Source organism: Chiloscyllium plagiosum, chromosome 26, assembly GCF_004010195.1.
Source record: "Chiloscyllium plagiosum isolate BGI_BamShark_2017 chromosome 26, ASM401019v2, whole genome shotgun sequence".
NCBI classification, from domain to species: Eukaryota; Metazoa; Chordata; class Chondrichthyes; order Orectolobiformes; family Hemiscylliidae; genus Chiloscyllium; species Chiloscyllium plagiosum.
The window spans coordinates 2,420,633-2,446,742 of NC_057735.1; the positions used below are offsets into that span (position 1 = coordinate 2,420,633).

The following is a 26,110-nucleotide window of genomic DNA, read 5'->3' on the forward strand; positions in this document are numbered from 1 at the left end:
CCCTGACCTATCACCTTCATCTCCTCCCCCACTCACCCATTGTACTCTATGCTACTCTCTCCCCACCCCCACCCTCCTCTAGCTTATCTCTCCACGCTTCAGGCTCTCTGCCTTTATTCCTGATGAAGGGCTTTTGCCCGAAATGTCGATTTCGCTGCTCGTTGGATGCTGCCTGAACTGCTGTGCTCTTCCAGCACCACTAATCCAGAATCCTTTTATGGTGCTGTTTCCTTTTGTTTAGCTGCTAGCTAGCTGACTTTTAGTATTCAGGGTGAAAGAGTCCCTTTTACCTCCAATAGAGGGTAACCAGGGGGATAGTTCTTTGACTGTGACCTTCCCAACATGTTAACACTCAAACCCGGGCTGATATATGACACCAGACCCCCACCACGCGCCAGGCCAGTCAAAAAGGTTTTCTAATACCATTCCTGATGAAGGGCTTTTGCCTGAAACATTGACTTTCCTGCTCCTTGGATGCTGCCTGACCTGCTGTGCTTTTCCAGCAGCACTCTAATGTTGACTCTGATCTCCAACATCTGCAGTCCTCACTTTCGCCTTTCTAACACCTAGTCTTGTATATTCCTCAAAGAGAAATCACAAAATATCTCTGAAGTTTGGGATATAACCAAGAGGGAATGGTATGCTATTGAGCAGGGATTGTGAACCCCTTGATATCCCTTTTGTCCAAACAGATCACAGTCCAGTCTGTTTCGATGTGCCTTCCCACACCCCCTTCTCCACAGCTCCTGCGTCCCTGTCTATGAACATGTGTTATTTAACATTCCCTCACATCAGAAGATGTGACATTATGGGTCTCTCTCTCGCTATCTCTCGCTTGCTCACTCTCTTTCTCTCTCTCTCTCATTAGGGATGGACAATAAATGCTGGCCCAGCCAGCAATGTCTTCATCCCATGAAAGAACTTTTGAAAACTAGATAAGGGGAAGAGCAGCAAAGTAATGATAGACACTGTAGGATGTTAGAGGATAGAGAGAATGAAGACACACAGCTTGATTAGACGGGGTGTGATTAAAGGATCAAGGGAATGAATAAGACAGCAGGATCAGGATATTTAAGTCAAATAAAATTACTGTATAGAATGAGGCCATGCAGTCCATTATTTCAATGTCATTTGAAAAACAGTTATCCGTCCTAATTCCATTCCAGAACTTGGTCCATAACCTTGTGGGTTACGGCACATCAGGTGCATATCCAAGTTTTAAATTTGGAAAAGTTTTCTGCCTCTACTACCCCTTCGGGCAATGGGTTGCAAACCTCTGGCCCCCTCTGTAGGAAAAGCATTTTTCTTATTTCCTCTCCAACCCTTCTACCCATCCCTTTTAACACATTCCCCTATCATTACTGACCTGTCTGCTAAGGAAATAGGTCCTTTCTATCCACTCTATCAAGACCCTTCAATTTTAAAATCCACCACTAAGGGTGTAGGTTTGCTCGCTGAGCTGTAGGTTTGATATCCAGACGTTTCATTACCTGGCTAGGTAACATCATCAGTGGCGACCTTCAAGTGAAGCAAAGCTGTTGTCTCCTGCTTTCTATTTATATGTTTGTCCTGGATGGGGTTCCTGGGGTTTGCGGTGATGTCATTTCCTGTTCGTTTTCTGAGGGGTTGATAGCTGGCATCTAGATCTATGTGTTTTGTTTATGGTGTTGTGGTTGGAGTGATGACAAAGGTGTCATCTACGTAGTGAACCCAGATTTTTGGTTTGATGATTGGTTCGCTACGTAGATGACACCTTTGTCAACACAAAACGAAACAAGATAGAAGAGACATTTAACATCATCAACAACACCCTCCAACAAACTCGCATTCCTGGACGTCACAGTCGAAAGAAAGGACAAGGGAGAACTACAAACCTGCTTATACGGAAAATCGACAAACACTGACCAAATACTTAACTACACCAGCAACCATCCCAACACACACAAACGAAGCTGTATCAGAACGCTATTCCAACGAGCCACCACACGCTGCAGCACAGACAAACTTCGGAAAACAGAGGAGAACCGCCTATTCAACGTACTCAAGAAGAACGGATACTCAAAAAATACAGTGCGCAGATTCCTCAAGAACAAACCACGACAAGCAGACCAAACACAGCCAGAAACCCTAACCACCTTACCATACATCAAAGAAGTTTCAGAAATGACAGCCAGAATACTGAGACCCCTCGGAATCCTAGTAGCACACAAACCCACCAACACTCTCAAACAAAAACTAACAAACTTAAAAGACCCAGCACAACCCATGGACAAAACCAATGTCATCTATAAAATTCCATGCAAGGACTGCCACAAACACTACGTAGGACAAATAGGAAGAAAGTTAGCCACCAGGATACACGAACACCAGCTAGCCACAAAAAGACATGACCCCCTCTCCCTCATAGCCTACACATGGATGAAAAAAACCACCATTTTGACTGGGACAACACATCTATCCTGGGACAGGCTAAGCAAAGACATGCCAGAGAATTTCTAGAGGCCTGGCTCTCCAACCACAATGCCATAAACAAGCACATAGATCTAGATGCCATCTATCAACCCCTCAGAAAACAAACAGGAAATGACATCACCACAAACCCCAGGAACCCCATCCAGGAGAAAGATATAAATAGAAAGCAGGAGACAACAGCTTCACTTCACTTGGAGGTCGCCACTGATGATGTTACCTAGCCAGGTAATGAAACGTCTGGATATCAAACCTACAGCTCAGCGAGCAAACCTCAACCTGAGCTACAAACCTTCACAAACCTTGCGATCCACCACTAAATTACCCCCATACTCCTCTGCAACAAAGGAAACAACCCTAGCCAATTGAACTTTTGTTTAGAGCTAAAATTCCCAGTCCTGGTAAGAGTATCTGTACTCTCTCTAGTATGACCATATCCTTCCCGTAATGAGGTGACCATAACTGTACACAATCCTCTTGCAGAGGGTTAATTACTGTTAATTACCATGACTTTCCTGCTCTGCTCTTCAGTTAGTAGAGGAAAGAATCCCATTGACCTTCTTTACCACTGTCCTGCTACCTTCAGAGACCTGTCACTGTTCTTATGTAATTTACAGTAACCTTCCACTTATTGTGTACTAAACGTTGTGGAGAGTGGAATGCAACTGGATAGAATATTTATTGAGAAGATGGTGGTAGGCTGCCTTCTTGAACACCATTTCAGTGGCATTGCTAGGCCTTTCAGACCTTTGAGGGGAAAGTGAGGTCTGCAGATGCTGGAGATCAGAGCTGGAAATGTGTTGCTGGAAAAGCGCAGCAGGTCAGGCAGCATCCAGGGAACAGGAGAATCGACGTTTCGGGCATAAGCCCTTCTTCAGAAAAATAAACCCTGAAGAAGGGCTTATGCCCGAAACGTCGATTCTCCTGTTCCCTGGATGCTGCCTGACCTGCTGCGCTTTTCCAGCAACACATTTCCAGCTCTTTCAGACCTTTGGTCATCTCAACCTGAGAAGTAGCTTTGTTCCTCTTCACTGACGCTGCCCAACCTTCTTATCATCTCCAAGAAATGTTGGTGTTACTTCAGCACTGACAAGATTTTGCTTTTGAGAGGGTCAGTCACTTTGGTGGGGGAGTCACATATGGGCCACACTAGGCAAGAATGGCAAGTTTTCTTCCCTAAAAGATTAAAGGCCCAGGAGAGAGTGGGTTGAATTGGATGGTTCATGTGGAGAATAGATCAGCAGGAGTAAGACGACCTGAATTGGCTCATAATATTGTAATATTCTAGTATTCTTGGAGACTTGTACGAATCCCCTTCATCAAAGAGAAATGTTGTTGATGAGAAAAGATTTTTTGAACTGGAGAAACTTTCTCATTGCAAGAGGAAGTCTACACTGATGCAATTTTCTGCCTGCAAAACATCATAAATATGTCTTTGTCTTGTTTGTCCCTAACCCCTGCAGAGATTGAAAAGACAGTCAGTTAAAAACAAGAATGACAAAGTCTACCCAACGGGTTACGCAGAGAAGCAAGAAAACGTCAAGAAAAATCGTTACAAAGATATTGTACCCTGTAAGTCAAAGTTTTCCATTTCAAATCTTCCAATCCTTTTCAGAGAACACTATCATCCTCCAGGACTTTTCCATTCTTAACTTATGTTCAACTTTTTTGCTTAATTAATACTGAGCATCTTAATTCAATATCAAGAAAGACAAATTACTGCATTTTCAGGGTATCATAGGATATTTACTGACACAAAATTGGGATAAATTTGAAGCATTTAATTTGAAGCTAAATATTCCTAAGGAGTTTTATACCATTTTTAACTGTATCTAGAAATTGATGAAGGTGTATCAGGATTTAATGATGTTTTGGTACAGGGACCTGTGCAAGTTGTTGCTACTTTTTCTTCACATTTGACAGGATTAGGCAGAGAGTTAACTATTAAAGATCTGAAAAATGAACATAACATTCCTCAAACATGCACACTTTTGGTTTTAATGGAATTAGAACTAAGGAAGGAGATTGAGACTGTGTTTAATGATGCTGTCTGCCTCTATTTTGTAATGTTCCTATATTAACCCAAGCTGGACAGGCTTCAGGAAAGTGAGGAGGAAAAGGAGGTTCAAAAAGGTCAAACCTATGAGGGGTGTGACTTTACAGAATGGCTGGAGGGGCAGGAGGAGCAGGGATGTTACCTCCAAATCCAACAGACTCGCCTGGGACCTACCTCTACTTCCCTGGTCTTCATATATATTTGAGCTTTAATGTAATAAAGTTTGCCCCAAACTATACTTGCTTCTGCTCATCTTGCCTGATTACTAATCTCCTGACCAATCATTGAGAAACACCCAGCACTGATTCCCATGATTGTCAATCACCTCATTCACATGCTCACACACTCACTCACTGAACCGCCATGATTGTGGGCATGCTCGCCGAGCTGGGAAGTTGATCTGCAAATGTTTCGTCCCCTGTCTAAGTGACATCTTCAGTGCTTTGGAGCCTCCTGTGGAGTGCTGCTGTACTGTGTCTTCTGGGATTTATTTGGTTCTGTTCCTGCTGCTTCTGGTTGCTGGTTCCTGTTGATCATTGCAGTGCCCGGTATATCGGGTCTAAGTCAACGTGTTTGTTGATGGAGTCTGTGGATGAGTGCCGTGCCTCTAGAAATTCTCTGGCTGTCCTCTGTTTGGCTTGTCCTATGATCGTTGTGTTGTCCCAGTCAAATTTGTGGTCCTTGTCATTTGTATGTGTGGCTACGAGGGACAGCAGGTCGTGGCGTTTAGTGGCTAGTTGGTGTTTGTGAATGCGAATTGCTAGTTGAATGTATATTTATCCTATATTGTGTTATATAGAACCACCATCTACCTTGCAGATCCCTGAGCTCCTACAATCTCTCCCCAACAACTGCAAACCTTAGACTTCCCATGCCCTCCCTATTACCCCCTACTGTGTTTAAAAGAGCAACAGCATGGTGTGGAATTACAGGAACACAATAAAATACCGATGCCATGACTGCAACTAACACTCAACATAAAGTTGTGAATGTTTCTGGACTTGAATTGCATCAGTTGACATTTTCCATCACTCACTACTTGTCAAGAATCTGATGAATCTGTGACCTCTGATTCATTAGATTCCAACATAGATTTGATCTTAAACAGAATCCATTCTACAACTAAAATACCAGAGAATATAACACATCAGTGAGTATATATTGTGGTTGAGCCTTTTCTTTTCTTAAATGATGGAAATAATTATCATGACCATATTTAGAATCCAGTGTACAGTTCTGGTCACAAAATTGTAAAAATTATAGCAGCTGTCAAATGTTTGTGGCAGAGAACAACTGGAGAACAGCTGAATGAATAAGTTTAGAGGTTCTGAGGAAAAGGTATATAAACTGGACATGTTCACACTGAAAAAGAGATTATTTGTTTGGAGGCTGAATAATTGCTATTTTTAAGATTCTAAAGGGACTAGATCTCATTGACCATGTGCCTTTCACCTTGTCTGGAACATTAGAACAGGAAAACATTGTACCTGAAGGGGTTAAATTTTGAAGTAATTTGCAGAAGCTTTATTCCAGCCAGTGAGCAGTCAATCAGTGGATCTGGGAGATGGTGCACCAATTAGTATGGACTCGTTTAGATACACATTACAGAAATTTATTTCAGGAAAAAAAAACTTTGAGTTGAAGTATTGGATGAATTTGATGAATGATTTGCAGTGAATGTAACATAGAGTCATAGAGATGTACAGCATGGAAACGTACTCTTTGGTCCAACTTGTCCAAGATGACCAGATATCCTAAATTAATCTAGTCCCATGTGCCAGCATTTGGCCCGTATCCCTCTCAGCGTTCCGATTCATATACCCATTCAATGCCTTTTAAATGTTGTAATTGTACCAGCCTCCACCACTTCCTCTGGCAGCTCATTCCATACACTCACCACCCTCTGCATGAAAACATTGCTCTTTAGGTCCCTTTTAAATCTTTCCCATCTCACCTTAAATCTACACCGTCTAGTTTTGGACTTCACTACCCTGTGTAAAAGACTTTGGCTTTTCACCCGATCTATGCCCCTCATGTTTATATAAACATTAATAAGGTAACCCCTCAACGTCTGACATTCCAGGGAAAACTGCCCCAGCCTATCCAGCCTCTCCCTATAGCTCAAACCCTCCAGCCTTGGCAACATCCTTGTAAATCCTTTCTGAACCCTTTCAAGTTTCACAACATCGATCCTATATCAGGGAGACAGGAATTGCATGCAATATTCCAAAAGTGGAATAAACAACATCCTGTACAGTCATAACATGACCTCCCAACTCCTATACTCAATGCACTGACCAATAAAGGCAAGCATACTAAATGCCTTCTTCACTATCCTCACTACCTGTGACTCTACTTTCACCAAACTATGTACTTGCACTCCAAGGTCTCTGTTCAGCAACACTCCCTAGGTCCTTACCCCAGGACCTTTACTGGGATGAACTAGAAAATGGAAACCCATCCTTAATTATCCAGCCATTCTTATGTTCCAGTGACAGTGCAGTGAAAAGTCCTGGGAGCAACTTGTAAAAGACTCAGTTCTGTTGGAACCTGTCCATCAGACTCCAAATGGGAATTTCTTGTGAGCTGCCTGTTCCACTATCACTTCTACCTTTACAGCCCCCCGGAGATGAATATGTCCCATTTGAAGGACTTTTAACTGTCGAATAATCTATTTCATGAGAACCTGAGTATGTTGGCATTGGTTCACTGACTTCTAAGTTTCTGAAATTACCAAGTTGATGGAAACTACAGACACCTCTGGGTCAAATAAGTAGCTTAGCTCCTTTTAGCTCAATGGGCAGAACAAGGAAATGGAAAATGTGTGCTGGGTGTGTACGTGTAATTTGCATTTTGTTTTTCAGTTGATCACAGCCGAGTGCAGCTGTCACTGATCATTTCCGACAGTGATTCTGATTATATCAATGCCAATTTCATCAAGGTACGCACTTTTAAAATGGAAATGTTGTGACAGTTATTAAAAAAAAAGGCAGTGCATTTCAGTTGAAACCATCCCCACCGTTGAGTTAATTGTGGAGTGGGGAAAATGTGTTAGTCACTGATGGGTCAAATTAATAGAAGCTGTGATTTTCCTTTTGATAGCAGAGAAGGTAAAGAGGAGATTTGACTAAGGCATTCAAAATCCTGAACTACTTTGACAGAGTAAATAAGGAAAACTGTTTTCAGTGGCTGAAAGGTCAGTAACTATCAGATCGCTTAAATGGGAGAACCAGTGATGACTTGGGGAAATATTCTCTTACTCAGGAAGCTGCTGTGATTAGCTGAAGAAGGGGTAATGGTAAAAAATGCATCAGTAACTTTCAAAATAGTATTGGCTAAAATTTAAAGGGAAACTTTTTGCAGAGCTATGGGTAAAAGAGCAGGAGAGTGGCCCTATGTGGACACCTCTAACGAAGAGCTGGCATAGTCATGATAGACTGAATGGCCTCATTCTCTGATGTATCATTCCCTGATTTTGTGAATTACAGCAAAGCATTAGAGCCAATAATTAGAAATAAGGAAACAGTTGAAATTGGAAACAATGCTGCAGGCAGGACAGGATTAGCAGTTAAATATCACAGACTTTAATGTATTTAGAAATTATATAGAAGGAAGGCACCATGGGGTAACTATTATTTAAAAATAATGTTCAGCAAGAAAGGACTTAACTAGACATAGAGACAGACATCCAAATGAATTGAGGGAATGGTTCGGAAGTGACGAATCACTCTGTAAAACATCAGACATGAGAAAGAATATGGAGGGAGAATTATTTAAATACATGGGAAAAAAATCATAGTCATGGGAGGTTTCAACTAAATAAACTGATGGAGAGAGGGAGTGGCATGGGAGAAAAGGATGGAGATTTTATTTTGTGCACAAGACTTGCTTTCTGAGCCATTATGTAAGAATAAGCATTGCTAATCGTGGAAAAGAAATGAGAGCAGGTAAGAGAGGGCGAACATCTGGTAATAATGATTACATTACAAGAATTAAGACAAAGAAAGATAAGATAGTCCTAAACTCAAAGTGATAGACTGGAATATTAATCAGCTATGTGAGAACAAGAATGGGGCTAAGGAGCATAAACTGGAGAAAAGTTTAAGAAATAAAGTAGTAAACAGCTTGCAGGATTAAAGGAGATGCTGATAGATATGAACATTATCATATCTGATAATGAAGAATTCTCTCAGTATTACATTAAAGATTTTCTCCAGAGTCATGCATACCTGCTCAAGTCCTGGAAAGAGGCTAAAACTCTCAATCTTCTAAATCCAAGGAACAGATGGGGCTGGCTGAGCCAAGTTATTATTGAACCTTACCACTTAAAAACTAACCGAAAGCAAAGAGTGGGGATAAATGGGTGATTTTCTGGTTGCAGATAAGTGACTAATGGTGTGCCTCAGTGTTGGGACCACAACTGTTAATAATCAATAATGATTTGGAGTTGGAGACCAAGTGTGGTGGATCAAAATTCACCAAGATGAGTAACCGAGCAAAACATGAAGAGGACACTGAAAGTCTGCAGAGGGATATATCAAGGTTAAGTGAGAGGGCAAGGGACTGGTAAATGGAGTACAATATTGGTAAATGTGATGTCGTCCATTTTGGTTAGTATAGCAGCAAAATGGACTATTATTTAAATGGTGATAAATTGCAGCATGCTGCTGTGCAGAGGGACCTGGGTGTTTTGTTCATAAATCACAAAAAGTTGGTTTGCAGGTGCAGTAGGTAATTACAAATGCAAATGGAATATTGTCCTTCATTGCTACAGGGATGGAGTTATGCTGCAACTATACAGGGAGCTGGTGAGGCCACGCCTGGAGTACTGTGTACAGTTTTCATCTCCTTACTTGAGAAAGGATGTACTGGCTCTGGAGGGGGTGCAGAGGAGGTTCACAGGGTTGATTCTGGAATGGAGAAGGTTGCCTTATGAGGAAAGATTGAGTAGACTGGGACTATACTCATTGGAATTTAAAAGAATGAGGGACATCTTATAGAAACATATAAAATGATGAAGGGAATAGATAAGATAGAAGCAGGGAGGTTGTTTCCACTGGCAGGTGAAACTAGAACTAGAGGGCGCAGTCTCAAATTAAGGGGAGCAGATTTTGGACAGAGTTGAGGAAGATCTTCTTCACCCAAAGGGGTGTGAATCTGTGGAATTCCCTGCCCAGAGAAGCTGTTGAGGCTACCCTGTTGAATCTTTGATAGATTTTTGAACAGTAAAGGAATTAAGGGATACAGTGAGTGGGTAAGTGGAGCTGAGTCCATGAAAAGATCAGTCGTGATCTTATTGAATGGCTGGGCAGGCTCGAAGGGCCAAATGGCCTACTCCTGCTACTGGTTCTTATGCTCTTATGTCACAAACCTGAGACCAGTTCAATACATCTCAAAACATATATCTGATAAAATATGCACTTTTATTTGACATTATATTTTGTGATTTGCATCACATTTGATAGAGTATATTTTTTCAATAATTACTTTACACTGGGTGGCATTTATAAATGGTTTTATTTCTAAGGGAGTGTATGGACCCAAAGCTTATATAGCAACACAAGGTCCTTTGCCCCATACAGTGATGGACTTCTGGAGGATGCTGTGGGAATATAATGTCCTGGTAAGTTATGTTTAAGATATATGCCCTCTGAAAATTGTGCAAAATATCGCCATTAAACAATATTGCAATTGCCAACAAAATCAAAACTCTGCAGATGGTGGAAATTAGAATAAAGGGTGAAATATTTGGAAAAATTCAAAAGGTCACTGTGAAGAGGCAAAATTTAAAGTTTCATGTGAACTGAAATGGTTAGGGGCCTGAAAGGTCTTAGTTAAGTGTTAACTTTTGCTTTGTGATTCGCACCAAGGTTAGCACCAAGTCTAAATGTTCAGAGAGCCAGTACAGACACAATGGGCTGAATGGCCTCCTCTTGAGCCATAACAATCCTGTGATTCTTGCTTTTGAGGATTTTTAAAAGATTGTTAATTCTCCAGCAAGGTTAACATTGATTTCCCTTGTCCGTGATTTCCCTTTCCCAGTTGCCCTAATTTGATTCAACAAATTGCGTTACTGGCCCATTTGAATGCGTACTTAAGGGTGTTCACATAGATCTGCAGTCAGGTAGGTATCCTTTCCTAAAAGATATTAGGGAACCATTCGAGGTGACTTGCCATATTCTGACAGGCTCTTATTTGCTTTTACTCATTTTTTTTAATATTGAGGTTTTTAAAAACTCAATTCAAATTCAATATAGTGGGATTTGAATTCATGTAGTCTGGATTATTAATTCAGCAATTGCCTTAATTAAAGGATTGCAGAACAATGGGATAGGAACTGGTAGAGTTGGACTCTTTTTTTTTAGAAAATTAATTCATAGGATGAGGCTAAGCCAGCATTTATTATCCATTAGGGACTGCCCGCAGAGCAGCTGAGAGTCAACCACATAGCTCTGGGTCTGGAGTTACATGTAGACCAGACCAGGTAAGGATGGCAGTTTCCTTCCATATCAACATTAATGAACCAGATTTTTTTTCCTGACAATTGATTCATGGTCATCAATAGACTCTTAATTCTAGATTTTTATTGAATTCAAATTCCACCATCTGCCGTGGCAGGGTTTGAACCTAAGTCCCCAGAACATTCCCTTGGTCTCTGACTAACAGTTCAGTGATAATATCACTGGGTCATTGCCTCCCCTTCCTCCTGGACAATGTTTTTTCAAAGAGCAGGCTCTGGTGTGTTAGCCCAACTGTCCCCTTTCTGTTCTAGATGATTCTATAATTCTTGTATAATCACCACATTATTATGCTCCCACATGACTGAGTGTACTGGTCTGTGGTCTGATCACAAAGCCGAGAATCTGTGCAAACCTCATAAAATGGGATCCAAACCTTGCTAGGACATTAGCTGGTGTCCATGGAATGGTTTGTTGTGTTGTGAAGTAGCATTTTGAGGAACCATGGAAAATGAAAGAATTTTGCTGACTTATGTATAAATCCTGGAAGCTTTGCAAAATGAGACTGAACGGGGGTCTTTGTGTGGTTGAGAAATGATTGTTAGAGCAAGATCCTCCAACCACAGTGTCAAATGATCAATTCATGTCAAAAAATAATGTAAGTTACTAGGCAGTTTGCAGGAACTGCGCAGTGGGTAATCAAAGGGGAATTCTTCACTGGTAGTTTTTGTAGCATGGTTTACTGCTTATTACATAAGCCTTAATGTAAGGTTAATATTTGCAGAACTACAGATATAACTGGTTTCATTAAAAAAGACAATAAATATGCTGAATGTTCAAGGCATGAACCTATCAGAAACCTCTTGCCAAACCTGGTGGCAGCCAATTCCACAGCTTCCCTATTCTCCATTCTGTGCAGCTTCCACATTCTGGGTTCCTGATTTTAAAAACTGGAAATATGAAGAATCATTTGATTCTTTCCCAACACTGAGCTGTTAATTCACAGTCAGAGTCACCATTCAGTGTCCTCTTGTGGAAGTTTCAGCCCTCAAATTACCTTTAGACGATCTGGAGATGAAGTACAGCTTGAGAAAAATGGAACATGAAGCAGTCAGGTTGTCACAAGAACCCACGTATAATCAGTAACATCCTTCAGGGAAGGAAAGCTGTCAGCCTTACTTGATCTAGACCTGTATGTGACTTCCCACACCAACACAGTTGAGTCTTAACCACCTTCTGACATGGTCTAGTAAAAGCAAGGACTGCAGATGCTGGAAAACAGAGTCTAGATTAGAGTGGTGCTGGAAAAGCACAGCAGGTCAGGCAGCATCTGAGGAGCAGGGAAATCGATGTTTCAGGCAAAAGCCCTTCATCATGGTCTAGTAAACCACTGAGTTGTAACAAATCTTTATCAGTGAGTCAGAAAGAAAGAAGCTCAACATCACCACATCAGGGTAGGCAAGGGTGGGCACTAGTCAGTGTACAGATGCCAGCATTGCCAGTGATGCCCACATCCCACAATCCAATAACATAAATAGAATGCTTCTCTTTTTCAAACTTTGCTTAGCAGAACTTTTTATATACAAAGGGTGCTGGATGTTTGGAACCCTCTTCCGCAAACAGCAATTGATGTTAGTTCAGCTGTTAGTTTTAAATGTGAGATGGATATATTTTTGTTCAGCAAAGGTATTAAGGGACATTGGCAAAGACAGGTATATGGAGTTAGGCTACAGATTAGCCATGATCTCATTGAATGGTGGAACAGGCTGGAGAGGCTGATGGCCTACTCCTGTTCCTGTGTTCATGTGTACTTTCCATTTTTGCAGGAAAATGTTGACAGTAAAATGAAATTAATAACATTACTGGCAAACAGTCAGCAGGTGGTCTCAGAGATGCCGGTGTCACTGCCCCTTGTTACGAGTAGGTATGAGTTGAAGACTCAGGAACTTCCTGTCCAAGTTTGTCTGCCGAGGTACTGGGTCACCAGTGGCCTCCATCTTCCATGATTGAACCCAAAGCCTTGGGTGATTGTGTGGTACAGGCAGCTGGGCACTGGATCTTTTACGCCTGGTTCAATCAGTTAGATGTTAGTTTCTCACTTGTTGGACCCAGTCCAATCCAGTCAGCCAATGGGACACTTCAATGCAGAACTCAGGATGTGCTGCATTGTCAGACGTGCTGTCTTCTATTTGGGATGTAAACCGAAGCCCCCTCTGAGCTATGAATTGAATGGAAAGATCCCATGGTATAGATTCAGAGAAGAACAGGGGAATTCTCCCTGGAGTCATGGTCAATAATTAAATCTCAATCAAAGTCACTGAAACAGATTACCTGGCCATAATTACATTGCTGTTTCTAGGACCCTGCTGTTCACATGTTGGCTGTCATATTTCCTACATTACAGCAATAATTACACTTTAACACTATTTCATTGGCTAAAAAGACCTTTGGAATGTCCTGGGAACATAAAAAGTGTTAAAGAAATGCAAAAATCTTTCTTTTCTTTCTTAATGCCTGACAGAGTCTATTCGTTTTCCATATCATGATTAAAATTACCTTCCTATTTGTCCCAACAATATCAATGAATGTTACACTTTCTCCAAGAGCTGCTTCACATCGTTGCCCTATGCTGTTTTCTTTGATGCCGATCATGATGTTAACTATGGAATGGGAACCATAGCTATGGAATGAAATAGCAGTAAAATTTGTCTCTGGCACCATCCTGAACACTGTGACCACCATGATCCAATTGAGTAGAGTCTAGCTCAACACTAATAGGTTTAGTGCCATTGAAACAAGAAGAGGCTATTCAGCCCATTCAGTCTGTTCGAACTCAGAACCTAGAAGTTACCCACTCTTCAATCCCATTCTAAGTTTGGCTGCACATATGCACTTCACAGGTTGGCCATCTGTTCCCACAGCCTTTTACTCTCTGGATTGATAAACCATTTTATTAGAGGAAAATATAAACTTGTTTTTATTGGGCTCCATTATAATGGAGTCTTCATGTTCTGTTTAACTCTGAGCCTTGCATAAGGTGTTATTTCTTAATCTAATCCCAGGAAACTCCCACCCACTGAATAGTTTGTGTCTTGTAAACTCATCCAATATTAAATATTCACACTTTGTCATCCCCTTCCCCTAAACCTCCATTAGCCACCCAGCTTCCAGTGCATCAATTCCCCTTCCACCAAACTCCCAATCTTTAATCCAATTCTCCCTCCGCTTTCCTGACTTGAATTCTCTCCACAATTCTCCTCTCCTTCCCCCATGCCACCCACCATGGTCTTCGGCTATTATGACTCCACACTCAGCAATAATGATCTTTCCAAATCCATTTCCCTAAATCCCAAAATCCCAAGCATTCTCAGACCTTCAGATCTCCAAAATATATCTCCCCATTTCCCCATCATTCTCCTCTGAAGAATATTTTTCTCCCTTTAAATGTTGTCATTAAAAAGTTCTTTCTTCATGTAAATGTAATTCATTATAGGCTGTTTTTGACTGTTTAAAGACTGGAGTTCAATAGCAGAAACAATCTCACTGTGTTGGTTTTTCCCTTGTTCTATCAGGTCATAGTTATGGCGTGTCGTGTGTTTGAGATGGGGCGGGTAAGTTGTCATTGTCTCCACCTTTTATGCTTTCAATCTTTTGAAGAATTTAGAAAACAAAATGTGTATTGTTAAAGGAAATGACACTGGTATAAATAAATTATTTTCACCTGTTTGGGGACCTGTAACCCACGGAAAAAAATTAAAATGATAAAGAAAAGGTTAGGGGGTGATCGTGGCCAATTTATTTTACACAACAAATTGTTGTGATCTGGAAGGGCAGTGGAAGCATATACAGTTGTAGCTTTTGTACATAATTGTAAGAAAGGGATAAATACATGAAAAGATAAAAGAAAAATGCAGTTCAATGAGAAAAGAGCAGGAGAGTGGGATGAATTTGATGGTTTTTCAAAAAGCCAATACAAGCAAAATGAACCCTTTCTGTCCTTCTCTGATTGATGTCTGTCTTTACTTTTTAGAAAAAGTGTGAGCAATACTGGACAGACATGGGGGAGGAGCCATATCGCTGTGGTCCTTTCTGTGTTACCTGTGTGAGTATTTTAATTGTGGGTGAACTCACTTATCTCTGAGTGGAGTGAATCAGCTCCCTAACCCAGGTCCTTATTTCTAACATGCTTGTCAAATTTGTTTAGCTTGCAACCAAGTAAACAACTGGGAAGGAAACTAGTATATCAGTCTTTATTGCAAGAAGTTTAAGGTATAAAAGTAAGGAAGACTTGATCCAGTTATCTAAGGCTTTGATGAGACATCACCTGAAATGCCTGTCTACATTTCTGGGCTCTTTACCCAAGAAAGGATGTAGTTGTCTTCAAGCAAATGCAAAAAAATCTAATGGGATTGATTCCTGGGATAAGAGGATTATCACATGAGCAGATACTGAGGAGAATGAACCTACTTTCCCTGGAGTTGAGAAGAATTGGAGCTGATCTCATTGAAGTACATAATTGTGAGAGGGTTTGGTAGGCTAGATAGTGAGATGCTATTGTGGACTGAGATGAGCAGACACTTCTTTGATTAGAGAGTTGAGTCTTTTAGAATTCTCTACCCTGGATAGGACATCCAGTTCGTGAAAAAGCAACACAATTGTCCATTACATTTCAGACAATGCACTCCAAACCTTCAAGAATGAAATGCAAAAAGGAAGCCTGTCCTTTCATAATGAGCTTTATATTCACTGTTCAATTCTCAAATTTGATTGGACGCAGTCCTGAGTTGCATCGACTATTAGAATTTTAGAATGTTTGAATTTTAAAAAGGGAATTGGATGTACAAGGCTATGAGGATGACTATGTCCGTTGGTATGGATTAGTTGAACTTTCAAAGAGCCAGCACAGCTATAACTGATTGGCCTATTCTGATGTAAAATTCTATGATTGTAGCACCCCCATTTCTAACTTGAACTTGGGAACTTCCTTGACTGTGTGAATTAACTACCAACTAGATTAAACTCAGTGTGCTGGCAAAAGAGGTTAGTTATACAGTTTGATATATTCACCTATTGACATGCAGAGTTCCAAAGGAGCCACTGGTCTTCAGTTCATTGTTGAGTTTGGGCAGATTGTGGACAAGGCCCTGTGGGTAGCTAGTGTATGAGATCCACCTTATCTTGCTTCCCAATCAGATAATATTAAATGAATGTGTTATAGCCCTGTCATAGAGCATGTTATTATGGCTCACTCAGTTTTTAATCTCTTCCTGATTCTCCAGGAAGAAGAGAAGACCAAACCAGAATATGTCATTAGAACATTGAAAGTTCAGTTTCAAAATGTAAGTATGGCTTTAGAGGAATTGCAGTCAAATATTAATCTTGATAAACACACACAGTAATAACTCACAATCTGACATTATTAACTCTTAAACTGCTGTCTTTTTGGGAAAACCAATTTCTCATCCATTTATTCACGACATGTAATGGAACTTTGATATGGTCACTAATACTATAATGAGAAATATACCGAACTAACATGATAGGTTCAGCAAGAAAATAAAACATGTAGTACAAAAAATATAAAACACATTAATTTCCCTCTGGTGAGTTCCTTTTATTACTTTACCTTACCTCCTGATTTTCCTTTTTTCTCTCTCCATCTGGTTTCTACCTTCTTGTATCAGTCTCTTGAATCCTGACTCTCATCTCTCTACACCCCACCACTCACACCCCCCTCACATTCCCACCACTCTTATTTCCCTCCTACCCTAACTCTTTCTCTATTCAGCTCCCTCCCCATATGCTTTCCTCTGCCCATCTTGTCTCTGTCTCCTGTGGCCTAATCCTATCTTCCAGCTCTTAGAGCATGACCCAGTAAGTTCCCACACCTCCAGAGCTCACCTAAACATTGTTTCAATGTGATGAGGGTTTCTGTTTCGATCATCCTTTCAGGCAGTGAGTTCCAGAACTCCAACACCCTCTGCATGGAAAAAAATGACTCCTCAGCTCCTCACTTATCCTTAATCTCCATGCCCTGGCTCCTAACCATTCAAGAGAGAGACATCCTTACTGACCTCTCTATCTAGGCTCATCATAGTTTTAAATCTACCATTCTTACCTGATCTGTCCCATATGTGACTCCAAGCCCACAGCAATATGAATGTCTTTGTACTACCTAGCAAGCTACTCAGTTGCACAAGGCTGGTCAACAAAAAGAAGGGCTTATGCCCGAAACATCGATTCTCCTGTTCCCTGGATGCTGCCTGACCTGCTGCGCTTTTCCAGCAACACATTTTCAGCAAATGTTAGCAATAGCCATGATGCTCACATTCTTCAAAGAATAAGAGTTATGCAGTAATTCATTAGGTATGTAACTTTAGCTTATATTTTTCTCATTACAGTATGATCCCTTTCATTGATGCTCCCAGTGCTTTTGTTATCTTTCCCGCATTAATTATACTTCTTTGCAGTATGGCCTTTGGACTGATGGAATCCAAACCATTGGCCAACATTCATCTGTGCTGTATGTAATATTTTTGATTAAAATTAGTGCCGGTGTCTAAAATGGTGGAGAACTTAGCCTATGGTCTGTCCGTGAATTCAATTGGAAAAGCTTCATAACTTGGTGTTGTTTGTTCCTGACCCAGATCTATCGGACTGTGTACCAGCTTCACTATATCAACTGGCCAGATCATGACATTCCATCTTCAATCGACCCTATCTTGGAATTGATCAAGGACATGAGGAGTTATCAACCACACGATGACAATCCCATCTGTATCCACTGCAGGTAACACACCAAATTCCAAACAGCGGGAAGGAATGACTGACAGATCACAATAAATGCACAGTTTTAGGTTCAGCTTCAAGCCCATTGTTCCCCTCTAATATCTTGTGACTTGTCAAAGGGGAAAAACCCAGCAGTGAGAAATATTCCCTTGGTAATCATTCTTTTTCCACTGTTGTGATTACACAACCTGACGAGAAAAATACTTGTGGTTTTATTGCCCTATGTTGGCTAACTAGCCATAAACACTTCTCATAAATACAGTACTTGGTATGAAGGAAGCCCAAATGGTTTGAAAAATAGCATCCTAATCTTAATTCTGATTCCATGAGTTTATTGTCCTAATTTAATCCCAAACTTCATCTTTCCCCATCCAATGTTTTATTGCCTGTCCGTATTTTCTCTTCTAAGGGTGGTGGCTTGCTTTCCTGTTGCTATAGTCCGTGTTGCGTAGGGAGGGAATTCCACGATTTTGACTGAAGAAAGAGTGTTAGATTTCCAAGTCAGTACCATGTGTAATCCCTGGTGGTGTTGCCATATGCATCCATCCCTTGGTCTCATTGTTCAAGGCAATGGGATGGAGCAGGCAGTGTGTTTATATTAGGAGATAGAATATCTATCTCCTCAATACCCCATACATCAACCAAGCTTCAGGATGGGAATGAGATGTTTATTGCAGGCAAGCAAAGGCTTCCTTAATATGAAAATCAGCACAAATTGAGTTCCAGATCCTCTCTAATATAAAATGGTGAGACAGTCACTGTGTATTGAACAGATCACAGGAAACCCGCAATGAACAGGATGGTGGCTGGGGGAGTAAAGTAAGTTTTGATATAAGTTCCTCCAGACCTCTAATTTCTTCCTATTTCACATTTCCCTGCCTTTCTCACCAACCCCTGAATCTCCTCCCCATTGGATGACTTCCTTGACCAAGGCTAACATTCCTGCAGAGTTGGGTAATCGGTCAGTCTCCCTAACCTGCTGAAAGTAGCTCATTGGCCACAATCAAAACTAACAAAACTGACAGCAAGCCAAACCAACGCTGAAATTAGCAGGTGGCCTGCTTTACGGCAATGAGTTGCCGCTGGTTAGAGCTTTCCCTTCCTAAGCCGGGAAATCCTCTCCTTCACTGAGAGGAGCAATGCAGGGTGTCATGGATGAAAGGATTGCCTTGTTTTCTTTGACATCATCTTCTACAATGTCTCTCTCTCTTATAGTGCTGGCTGTGGAAGGACCGGTGTGATCTGTGCCATTGATTATACCTGGAAGCTGCTGAAGGATGGGGTAATGTTATCTGAATATCCGATTTGCATATATGAAGCTCATTTGAGAACATCTTTGCATCACAACAGGGAACTGAGAGATCTAAAAACACATTCAGCTAAAATATCTCACTGGCAGTTTATTGAAGCTGTAAAATGTTTGAAGTGAATGCATTTATTAAAAGAATGGCTTAAGAACTATTTGAGAAACACAAGCATATTTCTGATCCACGGCAATGTGGTTGATTCATAATTATCCTCAGAGCAATTGTAGATGGGCAATAAATGCTGGCTTATCCAACAATGCTCACATCCCATGTGAAAGTGAAAAGGTTAATGCAACAAGATAGGGCATGTGGAGTTACAGGTGATATATCAGTTTGGATACAGGATTAAATGGGGCAAGCTGTGACTAGTAACTATTTACAACCCATCTTAATGACTAAGCCTCCTCAAATTTGGGGTTAGGGCCCCAAGTGGGGTCACAAGCTGATATTTTTGGGTTTGCAAATGGTTACTGTGGAGTGCTGACTGAGCTATACCAGCTGTGCTCTAACAAGCTACCACTCTCTTAGCTCTCACTGACGAGTCATGCCTATCTTCAACCTTCAAAATGGGGTCACAGTGGGTGAAGGTTTGGGAAATACTCACTTAGGCCAAGGGACATAGGATAACAAATGCAGGTTGGCTGATGACACAAAGCTAGAATGCACTGTGTTGAGGCCACAAACAGGCTCAGTGAGTGGGCAGATGGAATACAATGCGGGGAAGTGTGAAGTTCTTCATTTTGATTGTAAAAATAGAAAAGTAGAACATTTTGTAAAAGGTGTGAAACTTGGAAATGTTGATGTACTCTTATGAGGAACATAAAACGTCAGCATGCTGGTAGACCCAGCAATGAAGAATGCAAGTTACATGTTGGCCTTTATTACAAGGAGATTAAGTCCAAGAATAACATTTCTTGCTACAATTGTGCAGGGCTTTGATGAGACCACACAATGAATGCTATGTGTGGTTTTGGTCTCCATGTTTAAGGAAGGATACATGTATACTGGAGGCTCACTAGATTGATCCTTGGGATCAAGTTGCTCTATGATGAGAAACTGAGTAAATTGGGTCTTTATTCTCTGATGTTTAGAAGAATGAGTGGGCGATTTCATTGAAATATACAAAATTCGGAAGGGTTGAAAAGTGTGTTGCTGGAAAAGCACAGCAGGTCAGGCAGCATCCAAGGAGCAGAAGAGTCGATGTTTCGAGCATAAGCCCTTCATCAGGAATGTGGGGAGTCGACAACGAAAGGTTGTTTCCTCTGAACTCGATTATGTAGAACAAGGGGGGGGGGGCACAGTCCCAAGATAAAGGGCTGATCATTTAGGACTGAGATGAGGAGAAATGTCTTCACTCAAAACATGGTGAATCTTTGGAATTCTCTACCCCACAGTGTCGTAAATGTTCCATCATTGAGCATATCTGAGGCTGAAGTAGACCAATTTTTGGTCTCTATAGGAGTCAAAGAATATAGGTACTGGGCACTAAAGTGAAGTGAAAGCCCATGGTGATTTTGAATGGCAGAGTTTATTTGATGAGCCATATAGTATTCTCAGAATCACAGAGTTATGACAAGACAGAATTGGAGCACTTTGGGCCCATTGGGTCTCCATCAGATCTCCAGAAAAGCATATCACTTTATGCCATTCTCCTGTCTTCTCCCTGTAACCCTGCACCCTGCTCCTTTTCAAATTACACTCTAACTCTCTTTTAGATGCATTCATTGAAGCTGCCTCACCAATCCTATACAGTGTATTCCAGACTATAGTCTCTATCTATATGAAAAAATGTTCTCTCGTATCATTTTTGCTTCTTTGACCAATTACATGCAAGTCTGTATCCCCTCACTCTCAATTCTGTCACGATTAATCCAAACAAGGACAGGACTTATACAATGAATGGTAGGGCCCTGGGTGGTGGTATAGAACAGAGAGACCTAGGGTTTCAGGTACATAACTCCTTGAAATTTGCATCACAGTTAAAAAGGGTGATTGAAAAGTCATTTAGCATACTTGTCTTCATTGCTCAAACCTTTGAGTATAGAAGTTGGGACACCATGTTGAGGTTGTACAGGACATTGGTGAGGCGTTTCTGGAGTACTGTGTGCAGTTCAGGTTGCCCTGTTATTGGAACGATATTATTACATTGGAGAGGGCTCAGAAAAGATTTTCCTGGATTTGCTGGAAATGGAGGGTTTGAGATCTATGAGTGGAGACAGCTCCTCTCTCGCTACACCGTATTGGTGATCCTTTATTTGTTATAATTTTGTGGACTTTTTTGGCAGACTACTATAAATTTTGTAAAACAGTTTAGAGTTTATTTCTTACTGATTGGTTTTAGCATGCTCCTGAAATTTTCAGAATCACCAGGATCACAATGATAGTCAGTGTGCACACCCTAGTGTTTACCACAAGCACTATCTAGTTCGATATTATTGCCACTGTAATGGTACATACCAGTGATGGCTAATTTAGTGTAACACTCAATCTCTGACTTCCTCAAGACTGGACAGTTGTTGGCTTTGCCTTGATGAATTATTTTTAAAGTCTGTTTGTAGCCAAGCACATATTTGATACTTTTCATAACCAGCTGGAGCTTAGAGTTGTTGGATTTCAAAGACTGTTTTGGGTGGTACAGTGGCTCAGTGGATAGCACTGCTGCCTGACAGCACAACGGACCTAGGTTCAAATTCTCCCTCGGGTGACTGTCTGTGTGGAGTTTGCACATTCTCCCCGTGTCTGTAAGGGTTTCCTCCGGGTGCTCCAGTTGCCTCCCACAGTCCAAAGATGTGCAGGTTAGGTGACCATGCTAAATTGGGATGTGTGGATTAGCCATGTGAAAAATGCTATGTGGAATTAGAGGGATGCTGTGGGAAATCTACAACACACACCAGTTTAGAAGGGGCCTGAGAGAGATTGTCCTCAGAGCCCATGCAAAGTACTAGTCTGTTTGTACAGAAGGACATAAGAAATATGAGTCCCTCAAGCCTGCCTGGCCACTGAACATCATGGCTGATCTGCCCCAGGCTCAACTCCTCTTTTGTGTCAGCTCAGCACAACCATCAACTCCCTGATATTTCACAAATCTTTCTATCCATGTGACAATTATCCTGAACTTGGCTCTTCTCCTTTTGTACTTGTGGCCTCGTGTGATGCTCTAGCAGTTTCCCTTGACATAATGATGCAGGATGACCATTTCACATCTTTGATTCTCTGGAAGATCTCTCCTCTTGACTGTTATAGGCTTAAATGTCCAATGTTTTTCTGACTTCTCATCATAATTCAGAGATGACAGTGAGGATTAGTCTCCCACCCAGTCTCTGAGCACCATTCAGAGGTTGAATTTCTCTTTATCAGGGTTAGAAGTCAGGCTTCTTTTAAGGGTAGACTAGAACAGCTTCAAAGTTCATTACCTGAGAGCAAGTAATGCTGTCACAAAGCTAGTCCCTTTATTTTTCTAAAAGCTGGCTCAAGGAGACTCTGTCCTTGCTTTTTCTCAGAGGGGTAATAAACCAGGCCAGGCTCCGATCAGTCTGGTTTGGTACAGAGATAAAAGGATTTTGAGAGGCCTTTTATTTATATATAAACAGATGAGATTTCAGGCCAAAGTGGTTATGTTTTCAAAGTGACCTGTATAAAGAAAGGGGAGTGGTCAGCTCTCTAGCTGAGCTGAGCAGTTTTAGTTGAGTCTGGAACTGGTTGGGAGTTCAACAAGGAGCTGTGTGGAAACTCTCTCTCTCGCTCTTTCTGCCCTTCAATTTCAACCTGTCAGCATGTGTTCCACTTACTGGTTTTTAAAGGGGGTTTGCTTATTGGGACTGTTGTGTATATTCGGAACAGCATAATAAAGTCTTGTTAGATAGGTTGAGTTCTATAGGGGTTCTTTATGTTTTTGTGTTTCATTATATAATTTTGTGAATAATTCTTTCTGTTTTAAAATCTAGTAATCAACCTAGCTAACTTAATCCGGGTAATTTTAACTGTACACTCACCGAAATAAATTGCAAAGTTATGGTCTGAGCTGCCTGCTTAAGAATGCTTTGAGTGGTCTGGCCTAGTCCAAACCAATGCTCACTGGACTTTGTATTTAAGAGCTGGGTTCTTCACTATATTAAAAAATATACGTATAATCATAGGATGATTTGGGGGAAAATCAGACCCAGGGTCCTTCCTATGATACAGTGGGTAGTGTCCCTATCCCTGATCTGAGAGGCCTGAGTTCAAGTCCCATTTGCTCCAGAGGTGTATAATAACAGCTCTGAATAGGTCGATTACGAAAAATTGGTTAAATTTAATGAAAAAAAAGGTGGCTTCTTTATGAACAGGTCCAGACAGTGAGCTATGGGTGGGTCATCTCTGCCAATTGTCTTCCATGGTTATGTTCATGCCTGGGTGTCCGTGGAGAAGCAGCATCTGGTGTCCATCAATACTCTCGATGCCTTTAGAGAGGTGGGTACTATGTGGGATACCGTGCCTTATCGCCCCCTCCAACTCTCCAACGTTTTGAGTTAGTCACTTCTCTCTTACCCTACCTCCCCCTCACATTTAATGGGCTAGCCGGGTGGGTACTGGTGGTAGTTAAAAGGAAAAGGACCATCAAACGTCACACTGGTGTTGCTGGTGGGAAAGCCATTCAGTTGTGCCTGATAGAAAATAAGAAATAAGGAAAAAAAGTGCTGGGCTCTTTAAAAAAAACAAAAGAACTGCAGATGCTGGAAATCAGAAACAAAAACAGAACTTGCTCGAAAAGCTCAGCTTCTCTGGCAGCATCTGTGGTGAGAAAGCAGAGCTAATATGTGAGACTTCTGAAGCTGGGTTCTTTGCTCTTGCTGGGCTTTGCCTGTTCTGTGAATAACTGGAAACGGGGTGATTTAGTGATGTGGAATATAAATGAAAAGTCCCACTGGGAGAAAGGACATTGAGTTGTCTATAATAATATAGACTGAGATAAAAGAAAGAGAGAAAAAAGAAGCTGGATTCTTAGGGAGCTCTTGAGGTACAATGATAACATCCCTACCACTGAGCCAGAAGGTCCAGATTCAAGTCCCACTTGCTCTAGAGATGTATCACATTCCTGACCAATTGGTTTCAAAGGAAAAGGGCTGGGCTCTTCCTCAGGGTGAGCTTCTGGCAGAGATAGGATCTACATGGGAAAGATAGAAACTGCTATCTCTGAAAGTCTTATTTCTGAAGGAATTATTCCGATAGATAAGAGCTTGTTAAGTATCATTAACTTCATAGAATCCCTACAGCGTGGAAGCAGGTCATTTGGCCCATTGTGTCCACACTGACCATCTGAAGAGCATCCCACCCAGATCTATCCCATCCTGTATCCCTATATTTCTCCATGGCTAGTCCACCTAACCTGCACATAGTTATATATTTATAGAGATGTACAACATGGAAACAGACCCTTCAGTCTAACTCGTCCATGCCGACCAGATATCCTAAATTAATCTAGTCCCATTTGCCAGCACTTGGCCCATATCCCTCCAAATCCATCATATTCCTATACCCATCCACATGCCTTTTAAATGCTGCAATTGTACCAGCCTCCACCACTTCCTCTGGCAGCTCATCCCATACATGCACCTCCCTTTTCATGAAAAAGCTACCCCTTAGGTCCCATTTAAATCTTTTCCCTCTCACCCTAAACCTATGCCCTCTAGTTCTGGACACCCCCACTTCAGGGAAAAGACCTTGTCTATTTATACATCTATGGATGGTGGGGGGGGGACCAGAGCACCCAGAGGAAATCCACACAGACACAGAGGGAATGTGCAAATGTTACATGGACTGTCATTCGAGGCTGGAATCAAACCTAGGTTCATGGCGCTGTGAGGCAGAAGTGCTAACCATTGTGAGCCACTGTGCTGGATCTGGTGAAGAACTTTTTAACCAATTGGTCACAGCCCAATTAACAATGCCTGGACGATGAAATGACATTGACCACAAAAGATAACTCTGTTTCTATCTCCGCAGATACTGTAAGAACTGCTGAGATTTTGCTGCACTTTCTATTTTTATTACATACTGAACTTTTTTATTCAGCACCCACCAGCTTTTGCTATTATAGGAGCTTTCTAATTGATATTTTTCCATTGCAGATAATTCCAGAAAATTTCAGCATTTATGACCTGATTCAAGAAATGAGAACACAAAGACCATCAATTGTACAAACCAAGGTACAGATGAAGTTGTAAATAATGTTGAAGGTGTAGAGAACATGTGGCATTAGCAGCTATCAGATAAGCTAATTCTTTTTGTTGAATCAGAAAGAGATGTAACTTGCATTTCTGTAGTGCCTATCATAGTGCCCCCCCCACCCATAAATATTGTCACTTTCCTACAGACACCTTATAAATACTGTCACACATTTCCTAGAACCCTCTGTGAATACTGCCTTGCTCCCCAGGATTGTCCTGTAAATAATACCATGCTGCCAGAAATTGTCATAAATTAGATTCTACTAAAAGCCAATCATTTGAAAGTGTAAGCAGAACTAACTTTAACATGATGTAGGTTAATTAATTGTCTGTCTCCAGGGCGTAAGCTGTAACTTAGCACAGTTGCTAGAGTAATAGAGCTGTACAGCATGGAAACAGACCTTTCGGTCCAACCCGTCCATGCCGACCAGATATTCCAATCCAATCTAGTCCCACCTGCCAGCACCCGGCCCATATTCCTCCAAACCCTTCCTATTCATATACTCATCCAAATGCCTCTTAAATGTTGCAATTCTACCAGCCTCCACCACATCCTATACACGTTCATTCTATACACGTACTACCCTCTGCGTGAAAAAGTTGCCCCTTAGGTCTCTTTTATATCTTTCTCCTCTCACCCTAAACCTATGTCCTCTAGTTCTGGACTCCCTGACCCCAGGGAAAAGACTTTGTCTATTTATCCTATCCATGCCTCTCATAATTTTGTAAACCTCTATAAGGTCACCCCTCAGCCTCTGACACTCCAGGGAAAACAGCCCCAGCCTGTTCAGCCTCTCCCTGTAGCTCAGATCCTCCAACCCTGGC

The 26,110-nt window shown here is 41.3% G+C and overlaps 1 protein-coding gene across 2 annotated transcripts in view; it reads left to right on the plus strand.

The window, feature by feature from the left end:
• Positions 1–26,110, plus strand: part of LOC122563025 (tyrosine-protein phosphatase non-receptor type 22-like) — a 96,945-nt gene that overhangs the window by 17,516 nt on the left and 53,319 nt on the right. Inside the window, exons 2-10 of one of the 2 annotated variants that reach the window (XM_043716337.1) lie at positions 3,933–4,041; positions 7,390–7,466; positions 10,053–10,148; positions 14,556–14,594; positions 15,014–15,085; positions 16,263–16,322; positions 17,631–17,773; positions 18,988–19,054; positions 25,187–25,264. In XM_043716337.1, the coding sequence (XP_043572272.1) occupies positions 3,933–4,041; positions 7,390–7,466; positions 10,053–10,148; positions 14,556–14,594; positions 15,014–15,085; positions 16,263–16,322; positions 17,631–17,773; positions 18,988–19,054; positions 25,187–25,264 (741 nt within the window). The remainder of the gene's footprint in view (positions 1–3,932; positions 4,042–7,389; positions 7,467–10,052; positions 10,149–14,555; positions 14,595–15,013; positions 15,086–16,262; positions 16,323–17,630; positions 17,774–18,987; positions 19,055–25,186; positions 25,265–26,110) is intronic. The other variant, XM_043716338.1, reaches the window with a different exon arrangement.